This window comes from Phymastichus coffea, unplaced genomic scaffold, assembly GCF_024137745.1.
Source record: "Phymastichus coffea isolate CEN01 unplaced genomic scaffold, Cenicafe_Pcof_1.1 PCOF00002, whole genome shotgun sequence".
NCBI classification, from domain to species: Eukaryota; Metazoa; Arthropoda; class Insecta; order Hymenoptera; family Eulophidae; genus Phymastichus; species Phymastichus coffea.
The window spans coordinates 15,252,306-15,265,219 of NW_026706813.1; the positions used below are offsets into that span (position 1 = coordinate 15,252,306).

Sequence of the window (12,914 nt, forward strand, 5' to 3'; positions counted from 1 at the left end):
TATAATATAATAAGAAGATATTATAAGAGTATATTATAAGAGTATATAATAAGAGTATATTATAAGATATATATTTCAGTAAGATCAAAATTGTTGCTTCGTAATTATAATAAATAGTGTTAAATTACAAATTTTTACTCGCTTACAACTAAAAAATGAATTTTAAAATAGTCTCTCGGCTCTAATTATTACGGGCAGTTTACTCGCATATAAATTTTAATTTTTGAGAAAAGTGTGACAGATAGAAGGAAGGAAGAGAATGAACCCATAAAACAGTAATATATAAAATTATATCTTTAGAAAAAAATTGAACTGAAATGTCTCGGCCTACAAAAATCAAAACTGATTTATAACACTTATGATTTATGGCACTTTTATAACCTATCATTAAATAATTTTTAAATAAGTCAGAAGAGATGGTTACCAAATTATATGGAAGCTTGAAGAATTAAAGGAAGTAATGTCAAAAGAAATGCTCATCACTATCTACCTCAACAGATAACAGAGTAGTAAAAGTTTTACTAGGACTTGGAGTAATTTTAAATGTAATTTAAGTATAATGTAATTGATGAAATGTTTACTTACTTTTCACACTAGTTACGTAAGATACTATTTCAAATTTTATAGTATATTTTATTAATAGGTTCATTAAACTTCATGCCAAATACCTTAAAACTTATACGAGATAGAGGCGCGGAGCTACGTCACGCTTATGTTACCACTCCAATGTGCTGTCCAAGTCGAAGTTCACTCCTAACAGGACGTTATGTCCACAATCATCAAGTTTTTACTAACAATGATAACTGCAGCAATTCGGAATGGCAACATGATAACGAGCCGTACACATTTGCAACTTATTTAAGTCACGCCGGCTATCATACAGGTATGTACCTTTAAATTCAAATTATTGTACCATTTGTGAAAATAATTTTCAATACAAATATCAATACGATAGACAGCACAAGCCTAACGATGACTGATACTTTTATGAAATCATTTCTGGTAATAACTTAATGCAATTTGATGCAAATTATTTAATTAAAGACTTATAGCTCAAGTAGGTATTTTTCAGCTAGAGAAATGTTTCTCATTACTAGAGAAATATCTTGTCAATAAATATTGTATTTGAAAACATCTTTACTGAAAACTAACGGAAAAAAATTGCCAAAAGCATGTAGAGATTAATTATCGACAAGTTATTACGTGCGGTTCAATCTCGCTTGCAATCGGCATCAATATCTAGACATATATAAAAATGTAAGAGGTGTATGAAAAGGCGGAATTGCAAGAAATCAAGATAATTCCTACGACTTCTATAAAAATCACCCGGAGGATACCGCCAGCCATCCCAACTAGACTTCCTTCCACAATACGACCTAAACCTAATCATATAATTTCCGAAATAAGTAAGATTTTTTCATTAGATGTTAACTAATTAATTGCAAATCTTTTCTCGATATTGCTTGAGTGTTACACGAACAAAGAAAAATACAAAATGTTTGCCTAAAATTTTATTTTCGACATTATTTATGCGGAAAAGAGAGCGAAATAGTCGCTGGTTTCTTTTATTTATATAGCATGCATTATTTGCTTTTGGCACCGTTTATAAAGAAAACTTCTGTACTATTTCTGTATTACATTTTTGTTTATTTGATTAAATACATACATATACCATTAAATATCATTACATTTGTACCAATAAACTATACTTGTACCTACAAATACATTATAATAATCACTTCTTTGGAAATCCGAATATTTCAGAATGAGAACTTGTAGGTAACGAGAGTAGAACCACGTAAAACTAAAGTGATACACTTCTCATATACCGAAAAATATATCTATAAAAATATATCTTGATGCTCGCTGAACCATAAATTCTAAAAATTTGAATATCAGAAATTTGTCAATTATAAATTAATAGCAACATATTTTGAATCCCTTATTCCTAAATTTTTAGACCTGTAATCAGATTTGGAGCAAAATGGAACACTATTTTGTACTTTTTGGAGATAGAAAATAATTGTGTAAATGATAGTTCTAAAGTTTTTCAGAAACTACAAAGTTAGATAGTCCAAATGTTTTTGGCGGGAAATTTAAATTTTTAGAGCAGATCGGAAATTTCAAATTGGAGCTAATCTTGGCTATTTATACCTGCTATAACGAGTTTGACATCAACTTGAACTATATTTCTCCTTAGCAGCAGCAGACGACGACTACGGAGAAGATAAGAGAGAACGCCGGCAGAGAGAGACCGCGTGCGCGAGTAGGTTTAGCGACATGTATGACGAACCGCGCGCCGTGCGCCGCGTGACGAAGGGCCAGCAATTAGCCGATATCTCACGAGCCGTGCAGACGCATTCGTTCGTGCGTGCATTTATATCAGCCTTTCTTTGTGAATCGTCTCGTGGCAACAGAGAGACTTTCGACTGTGATAAGTGAGAGAAGTGTAACCGTGCGTGCAATACCTCTCTTCCTTCGTGACAAGCAACAGCGCAGTTAGGCGAATTCTGCAATCATGCCGAATTGTAATTGAAGGGCTTCGATTAATGTAAGTACTGATCGTTCCTTAGATCTCTCTCTAGCTTTGCCTATCTTGCCGCTCTCTCCGAACCGCCCTGTACACTAACTCGTACATAAATTTTATATATTTTTATACGATTAAAATTGCATGGCTTTTCTTTTGAACTACCCTTTCCTTTCTATCACTTCCCTTAACTTTCACGATTTAAGCTGCGCGACCCACGACGCTCTCCACGGGTCAGTTGGCGATCTGACCTACCGGGCCGGTCTTGCGTAGCAGAACGCAGAACCGCGAAGAGCTGTATTTGTGCCAGCCACTACTTAATCTCGGTATCATTAATATATTGTAGCGGTCTAAATCTCCGTTACACTGCAACTTTGAAAAAATTCTAAAATATTTTTCAGAGATAGAAAAACATGAATGGATTTTTCAAATTTTTAGAGGTGGTAAGGTTGTCCAAATTGCGAAGGTAGTAAAAAAATATAAAAATCACTAAAAGTCACTAAAAAATCCAGTTTTTAGCTTCTAACTCTTTTTGAATTAATTCTATGATAAAACTTATAGAATAATTGTATTCTACATTAAGAATTACATCAAAAATATATATAATACTTTTATCATCAGAACCAATCCGTCATGAGATTAAACTACCTACCTGTATTTCTCCTATATACTAAACATAGGTAAGCATGGATCTGAAGTTTGATCGTCTACTTCTCATAACGAATTGAACCTGATGATAAGAGTATTATACATAATATATAATAATATTTTTATTTAATTTTAATGTATTTTTCTGCGTAAAATATGATGTGTTATTAGTTTTCACGGAGGAATTATATACACAGCGCTAGAAACGATAAACCTATTTTTCAGCGGTTTTTTGCTTCTAGCACAGTGTCGACAACTCCTATGAAAAAATTGATAGCACTACCATATTCTATATAAAAAAGTACATTGAAAACATACTTTCATCATTAGTACCATTATACGACGAGAAATCGACTATTAAACTCTTGAAATTTGTTAACAGTCTGAAATCAATATATTTATTATTATTCCTTGCTATCTTTATGACGTATACTGTTTACTATCCGTATCTTGAAAATGATGAAAAAATATCATTTTCTGTTCATGATGAAATGCAAAAAATTCTAGGATTTTTAAAAGTGGTAGAAAACTGTCAAATAATTAAAATAATCTATTTCACGTATTTTTGCCTATGCAAAGACGTCAAAGACCGTGAAGGCAATATTAAACAAGCGATTTGTTTTCCAAATTTGTCCTTTTCAGGATTCAAACGTTATTACCAAGTTATTGCCATCTTGAAGGCGTCATCACCATCATTACGGTCGTATATGTAGATTTGGAATATCCAATGATAGAGGTAAGGCTCTTAATGTCTACAGTCCGCATCCGTAGATTATGAACTCGCTATAAACCGTATAGAGCTACGATTGAGTGGGTATCTAGGCAAGAACATGCGAGACATGAGTCAGTTCTTTCTTTTTTTGTGTTCTGTTTATTTATATTGTATATAGAATTCAGAATGTACCAAGTTATTACCAAAAATAATCATTGAGCTGTATATAGCTGTCTATAGTAGCATATATATTTCAGCTGGCAATAGAAGTTGCTGTAAACATCTTATTAAAAACCGCTTTCTTCAAAATGAAGTGGATAATATTAGAGTTTATTCTTCAACTAGCATAATTTCCGTGACAGAGTTACGAAAACTGTTGAAACAGTTATCAATTACAATAGATACTGAAATTCATCATAAAAATACAGATTTCACATTTCCGGAGGTACGGTTAATAATACTGATTAGGTTAACTTGGGAGAACGTTATAGAATGACGTGATATGATGACAGAATTTGTATATACTAGGATCAAAAACTTTCAGTAAACAGAAATCGGTAGAAGCTATCGAAGGTTTCACCGATAAGGTAGATGAGGTTTAGTTATTGAGCTGTCTAAGAATAAAACGCACAAGCGGAATAAGAAAGCAGGTAAAAAGGGCGAAAACTAGAGAGGTGATGTTGTTGTGACTGTGGCCGGTAGGCAGCAGCCGTCAGCAAACTACCAACTTGCGAAAGAAGCAGAACGCGTAGGTTCGTTAGCCCCAGCTGCAAGTTCAGCCCCTAGCTTAATTCTGCAGCAGCATAATCTAAAAGGCGGTACCTTTAGAGGCAATTTAGATAGACCGTTTACAGGAGCCTGTTTCAATTGTAACGAAGTAGAATATGTAGGATTGATAAATGAGCAGCATGAAGTTATAAAACGTGGGAAAATGAGCTTCTTACTTCGATAGTAGAGAGAAGTCAGGCGCAGGATAGCGTAAATATAGATTTCTAATAATAAGCTAATAATTGGTCCGAACATGTAAATAAAGACAATATCATACAGGGAAACGTAAAAGTCTGCTCGAAATATCAAAATGCTATATCGCACGACTATTAACCAAATAACAATGCGCGGGATACCATCAGTTCAGGTATTTAACATGCGACGGTTAGTTCGCCCGGTAAATGTGAATCACTATAAGGTGAGTTGTCGTTGCTCCGCATGAGCGCAAGAGAAGTAGGTTTCAGTATTTATCCCACGGTAGGGCAGACTTTGAAAAATGCCGTTGCCTTTCGAAATAAGAACTAACCTGCGGTAAATTATGGAGAGAGTCTGATTGTAACTCACAATTTCCTAAAGAATCGGTAGAGCGCTGCTAAATTCAGGTGCGCAGATATCAGTGATAGGGTTAAATCTTGGCTTACGGTTTAGGGACCGATTAAGGCCGCCTACGATATTCGTGCAGGGTAGCTCAGGAGAGAAGCCGCGAACGTAGGGTGACTTGAAAATAAGTATGGAAATTGGTGGTAAGACTGATTTGTTAATTGCGACGGTAATATCTACGTTAAGACACGACTTGATTTTAGGCGCAGATTTGTGGAATAAATAGAACATTAACGTTAATTACGGGAATGCCGTTTGGCAGACAGATTATCAAAGTGATTAGTGTCAGTTAGCAGAAAAAGATAGTGATAGATGTTTACGCAGAGCGTGCAGAGTTGAGTAGCTACGAGGGCTCAGCAAAAGACAATCATGGCACTTGTCCCGGCATCCGGCGAATGACCACAGTTACAGAGGTTATCGAGCACATCATCGGTGTAGGTGATGCACGACCCTTAAAGACGCTGATGCGCCGTATGTCGCCCCTGAATTTAGCATTCAAGCAGGAAAAAACTATGCGACTATGGAAAGCAAAAATAATTAGTCTATCGAATTGTCAATGATGCCGCGCGCCGGTGATCATGTGCAGATAAGACGGTGGTTATAGGTTTTATCTTGATTTTAGACCAGCAAACAAGGACAAAGTAGACGCGTAACCGATGCCTAGCATTGACGCTATTTTAGATAGATTGCACGGAGCGGTCTATCTATCGAAAATAGATTTGCGAACGGCATTTTGACAGATTCCGCTGTCGGCATTCGTGGTCCCAGGTTTTGGTTTATGGGAATTCGATTTCGTTAACACGGATCTTATGGATGCGCTTTTTGGTCCTGAGTATAAACCGCATATTTTCCGGTATCTTAACGATTTGCTGGTGGATAGCACAGACTTTGAGAGCCTCGTGCTATGGTTAGAAAAAGTTTCGAAGTGTTTGGTAAGCGTCGGGTTAGAAATCAACCTAGAGAAGTCTTATTTCTTTTGTACTAAGGTGACTTATTTAAGGTATAGGCTAGATAATCGTGGTTTGCATCCGGATAGCGACAAGGTAAAGCCAATAGTAGATTATCCTGTGCCGAGTAATATAGCTCAGTTACGCCGTTTTTTAGGCATGGTAGGTTGGTATGCACATTTTATCGAACACGAGAGTGAGATGAAAGTCCTATTGACTAAGCTTATTCGTAAGGACCGGCCATGGGAGTAGAAAGAGAAACACTAGGTTGGTTTGAGGCGCCAGTAGTTGCACGGTCTGATTTTGCGTGCCCCTTTTATTTGCACTATGATGGTTCTTTCTTCGCGGTTGGCGCGTGTTTAGTTCAGGTAGTCGACGATAGGAAACATTCGATATGTTACGCTAACTAGTCGAATGTTAAATGCGGATGAGCATAATTACATGGTTAGCGAAATCGAATTTTTGACGGTACTTTTTGCGGTTAAGAAGTTTAGGCTTTATATACAGGGTGACCCATTTTAATCGCTACACTTAGATTTTTCGAATTCCAAGACAGATAGGAAAAAATGGTTCAGACAAAAGTTGTAGGGGACGAAGGGGGCCAAACAATGGTCCTAACAAATTTGATCTTGAACTTGACATTCAAGGTTATTTCAAGGTCAAGTGGTTTTTTTGAATAGGAACACCTATTTTTGACCCCGGATTCGGAAAGAGCGGAAAATTTCACGTACAAAACCATATTGAGACATTTTTTTCACGATCATTTCAAGGTCAAATCAAGGTCAAACTCCGAAAAATCCATTTTAAGTCGTTTTTTCACGAGTCACAGGCTTAAGTGGTTCAAACTGATCGTAGATTTAGTTACATCACTTAATTAAAGTAAGTCCCTTCGCCTCACACTGTACGGACTGCTTGATTTAAGTGAGTCCCTTCGCCCCTACCTTGAAATACTGATTTCCGATTGTCGCACCACGATAATTACTTCAGCTTTCTCCTAAAAGTAACGTCGTGTCAATAATCTTTTTAGGCTGATAGTCAACTATTTAAGAGCCAGCCATTAATTACTATTAAATTTAAATAATAAAATGGTATCAAAAATATTAATAATTATAATATTCGCCTGTATGTGGTTGCGACTAAAAAAGAAAAACGTTTGTCACACTTTATTAATTGTAAATTTTATAAAAAACTAATTTGATGCTTTTTGTAAAAAACAGAAATGTTGTATCTTTATTTATTTTTTCGAAACTTATGAGAAAATTGAAGATATGAGCTGTAAATAATGTGATTGTTTAAAAAGAATAGTCATAACTTTCGAAACAATAAATATGCAACATTTCTTTTTTGTACAAAAAGCATCAAAGCTATTTTTTCTAGAATCAAACTATAAAAAATAAAGTTTAATATTAAAAATGTGCGAAAAATATTAAAATCGGTCAGCAGTTCAGATATTATTACAAGAATCTTTGACTGAACAGAATTTATTTGTAAATGTGCTTTTAATGATTACATTATCAATATTAGTATTTTTTAAGTTTGAACGGAAATAATTCACAATATTTAAAATAAAAGCAAGTTTTAGTATTGTGTGCAATTCAAATTAGAAATAATTTAATGATTATTACTTTATTATAAAACTTACAATTACAAAAGTGTGACAATCGGAACACTTGTGGCAAATACACTTAGTCAGATAAAGTTACCGTAATCTAGGAACATTTTTCTTTTTTGGTCGCGACCGTATACGGGTGAATATTATAATTATTATTATTATAGTTTTACAGTTAAAAATTATGTTTACAAAGAACTTTATTCCTAGAAGACTTTATCTTACGTACGTGCAATAATTAATCGCGTATTTAAATAATTATAGTTTGTTTATTTTTTAAGGAAAAGTCATATTTAACTTGCGGCGCGCGTAGCGCGCTAATGACTTCTAGTAGGTTCAAGAATATGATTTATCATTATTTTACGTTTTTTTAAATAATGCTCGCGATATTATACTACTTAGTTCCATAATACATCGTTGGAAGCGTTCTCTATCTCGTGCAAGCTGCTCCTACACTCCTTTCCTCAAGTCTTTGTCTTCAATAGGAAAATGATGAATTTGAATATTATCCGAGAACCATACATGCTTCGAATCATGAATGCTCTTCTTGCTTCTTCTAATAGGCGCCATGATGAATCACAAGTGGATAGTCTTGCTATAGCTGTTTCTTCTCACTGAATGATGGTAATGCAAGCTATGTATCCTTCTTATAAATATATTAGAACTCGAATGACTGACCTCTATCGGAACTTACGATTAATTATAGGAATAGTGAGAGTCCTAACCTTCGCTCTCGCCTGTGAGGTACTTCCTTTCGAATCATCACTCATGAGATTGGAAAGGTCTACATTATGGATTTCTTTTACCTCTCCACAAAGGAAATAAGAGGATAGTTAAATAAATGAAAAAAAGACTATTTTATTAGATATATGTTTTTTTATTATTTATACTGCAGCTATTTACATCAGTATTATAATACATCAATTATGATTTGTTGAAGATACAATTATGTTTAAATTCATAGTTTGAACGGACAATATGATAAATAAAGAGATCTCCTTCTCACTAGATTGGTGTAGGTTTTTCAGCATTTCTTAATCTTTTTCAAGAACTATATTTATTCTTTTAGGTAGGAAACTCTCAAATTCATCATCAATTGTAATGACAACGCTAAATCCTTATTTCGTTGTTAACCATCTAACTTTTGTAACCTGGTATAAAGTATTCGGCGTAAGTTGGGACATCGTCTTCCGAGGAAGGAAAGTCGTCTTGGAAATCTTATTTATTGCTGAGAAATCCATTCTGTAAAATAAAAAATCAAAGAATTAATTATTTATTTATTTGTCACTAAGGTATATAAAAACTAAAATTAATTAATTACTTAATTACATTATCTTACTTATTTCAATGGTTAGTAGAAGATCTATTTGAGGTTGAGGGTAAGACTGTTGCTTGAGCGAGAGCTGAGCAACTGTATCGAACAATAGTGAGCTCTCGGTTTTATAAGTGTCAATCCTATTCTTAAAGATCAAGACGCCGTCGCCGCTTCCCTCTTTTTCAAATAACAATGATGTCGAACTCGTTTTTCGTTCTCTTGGAAATATTGGTTGCAAATATAATATCTTCTATGTTATTCTATGTTATGGAATGTCCGAAATCTTTTTGACTATCTTATACGGACCTCCAAATTCAGGCTCTAGGCTGGCGTTTTGGCCCACCACCGCACTCAACAATGGATGAAGTTTGCGCCAAACCAAATCCTCTTCACTAAACGCAGCATACCGGCGCTTCCTATCGTACGTAAACTTCTGTCGTTCTTGAGCGCTCTCAATATGCTTACGCACGAAATCGCGTAGCGCGTCTAACCGCTGCAAGCGATCTTGCAAATTTCGGGACTCAATTTGATCCCGGGTACTTTCCTCTCTACCTCACGCCTTAGGCTTTTCGCGGGCCGCGGATTACGTCCGAAGTTCTGAAATGCCGGGGAAACCTTCGTAGAGGACTGAGTCACGGTATTTATCGCGTGCCTAAACTCATGAAGGTATCTTTCCCAATTTCTGTGATCGTTATCGACAAAAACAGCGATCATAGTCTTCAGGACTCGATTCACTCGCTCTACGGAATCACTCTGTTGGTGATAGGAAGGACAGAACACGTGCTCCACGCCATATTCGCTTAAGGTATCCTGAAAAACTTTACTCTGGTACGCTTTCGCATTATCACTAACGAGGTAATCCGGTGTTTCCCATCGCAGCAATATTAATTCCTCAAACGCACGTGCAAGCGACTTTCCGTCCGCCAAACTCAACGGTTTAAGCTCTACCCACCTCGTGAACAAATCCTGAAAGACTACAATATACCGATAACGATTTTTACTCCTCGGCAACTCCACCACGTCCGTCGCGACCACCGCCCAAGGACATTCAATCAAATGCCTTCCCATTAACCCTTGGGGTGCTCGTTGCTCGGCTTTGTACCGCTGACACTCTTGGCACTGGTCAACAAAGGTCTTCACGTCATACCAGACGTCTCGCCAGTAGTACTCGAGAGCTACGCAATCATAACACTTTTCCTGCCCGAAATGCCCTGAGGACGGCGCACAGTGCGCATCTCGCAACACCCTTTTCCTATAATTCCATCGGAACTACGAGTCGCCAACACTTTTCGCGATTAGTAACTGGGTCGAGCAGATGGTTTGTTATATACCTGTACAGTAAATTATCCTCCAATTTCCAATTTCTGTACTTCTCAGGCCGTTTGAGAACCTCCTGACGTCTTTGCAGGTACCAAGTATCCTCAATAGCCGAGAACTCGCAAACTTCCGCCGCATCCTCGAACTCGCGCGAGAGTGCATCTGGGACATAGTGCGAAGCACCTTTCCTGTGCACGATTCGCAATCGAGCTGTTGGAACTCCAGCACCCATCGCTCGAGTCACCCCACAAGGTCTCGCTTACTCCACAATCTAGTCAATGCGCTGTGGTCCGTTACCACCACGAAATGAAACCCCTCGATATACGGCCTAAACTTCTTGATTGCAAAGCGAACCGCTAAAAAGTCGATCTCGCTAACCATATACCAATGCTCATGTGGGTTTAGCATGCGACTCGCATAACAAATCGGGTGTTCACCGTTCTCAAATATCTACACTAAGCATGCCCCCACCGCGTACGAAAAACCATCACAGTGCAGATAAAATGTTCGTTCAAAATCTGGCCGTGCAAGCACAGAGCCTCTGTGAGCGCTCGTTTTAACTGCTTGAACGCCTTCTGCTGCTCTTCACCCCACACCGACGGTTGATTCTTCTCGATCAATTTCGTGAGCGGCACTTTGGTATCGCTTTCGTTCTCGATGAATCACGCATACCACCCAACCATACCCAAAAATCGACGCAATTATTCTATGTTCCTTGGCGCCGGATAATCCAGGATCGGATAAATTCTTTCCGGGTCGGGGCGTAGGCCCTCGTAGTCTAATCGGTAGCTGAGATATGTAATTTCGGTGTAAAAGAAGTCCCAAAAGAAGTCCGACATTTCGACGTTTATCTCTAGGCCTACCTCTACTAACCTACGCAACACTCGACCTAACCAAGCCATCTGATCCTCGAAACTCGTACTCACTACTAATAAGTTATCCATATACCAGAATACATTCGGCGAGTACTCTGGACCAAACAAACTGTCCATAAATCGCATAAACGTTGCGGGAGCGTTCGCTAGACCCAACGGCATTCTCTCGAATACCCACAGTCGTGATCCCGGTACCGCGAACGCAGTGTACTGCTTGCTACTCTCTTCTAACGTGATCTGCCAAAATGCTGACCGTAAGTCGATTTTTGAGAGAAAAACCGCGCCGCGCAACCGGTCTAAAATCGAATCGAGATTAGGCATCGGAAGTGCATCGATTTTAGTTACTTTATTCACCGGACGAAAGCCCAGGCAAAATCGATACGTTCCGTCTGCCTTCTTGACGATCACCAGCGCGCTACTCCACTGACTATTCGACGGTCTTGATGATTCTTGCGTGCCACGTTCGCATCGTTTCCTCTTGCGCAAAGCTCAAGATTGGAGGCGACATTCGCCTCATAGGCGTCTTGATAGGCCGCGCGTCATCGACGTCTATGATATGCTTAATCAAGTTCGTTACGGCTGGCGCGGCGCCGGACTTCGGCACAATAGTGTGCACGAGTGCCAACACCTGTTCTCCCTGCATTTCACAATATTTAGTCAATCCCGCGCATGCCGCAAATATGTGCGCCGACCCTTTCTCGTTACTCGCAAACAGGATTCACGTTCTTGAGCCTTTTAGCTTCCATTCGCGTCTCTCGATACTAAACTCTTCCATCCACTCGTTCCAAAAGTCAATATCGAGTATCAGATCGTGCGCACACCTCGCCACCGCGCATGCAGTCAAAGCTCCACTTCCGCCGATCTACAACTTCAGATCTCCGGGGCACCTGATTCTTCATCTGAGACTCCCTTTACTACTATAGTCGGAGTTTTCAGTCACAACTTGAATCTATTCACTAACCCCGGGCCTACGACGGTCACTTGCGCACGCGAATCAAGCAGAGCCGAGTAATTCGTACCGTTGATATTAATCGTGACGAAGAACCTGTTCTCGACTACCGCTATATGCGCTACATCCTTACGACTCGTTTTCCCTGTAGCTTGTCTCGGCCACTAACACAAAAGGTGCTTCCGCTACCTTTTCCGATACACTCACGTCTTCGGCAACGACCCTACTGTCCTTTAACGACCTATTCGTTGCTAAATCGACCAGCATGGGCAGTCTCAAGGAGCATCGCAGCGGCTCCATCGCTGCTGGCTCGACTTGTTCCTCGCCCCGCTTCCTGATCTCTAAACCCGCTGGAGGGCTCTAGGAGCGTAAGAACGGCGTTTCCGCGGTTCGCTCGACTTGCCCTCTATTCAGCGCTTCGTTTGTCCTGTTTGAGTTATCGCCCTCAACGGCGCGGCCTAACTCGCCGTGACCAGAGCATCGCGATTCCCCCAGACCTACGCTCTTTCCCGCCGTTCGTTCAGGCTCTACTGTCATCACCTTTGTCGATCCCGTTAAGCCTCGCGGTTCCTCCTGTGCCACGTCTCCTGACTGGACGCGGGTCAAGGATACCTCACTCAACGCATTGCCTCTGTGTAACCTCTGCT

General features: G+C 38.7%; 1 protein-coding gene across 1 annotated transcript in view; it reads left to right on the forward strand.

Moving 5' to 3' along the window:
- LOC131663122 (extracellular sulfatase SULF-1 homolog) overlaps positions 1-12,914 on the forward strand; it is a 566,756-nt gene that overhangs the window by 103,834 nt on the left and 450,008 nt on the right. The window contains exon 3 of the mRNA XM_058933233.1: positions 644-883. Coding sequence (XP_058789216.1) covers positions 644-883 — 240 coding nt within the window. The remainder of the gene's footprint in view (positions 1-643; positions 884-12,914) is intronic.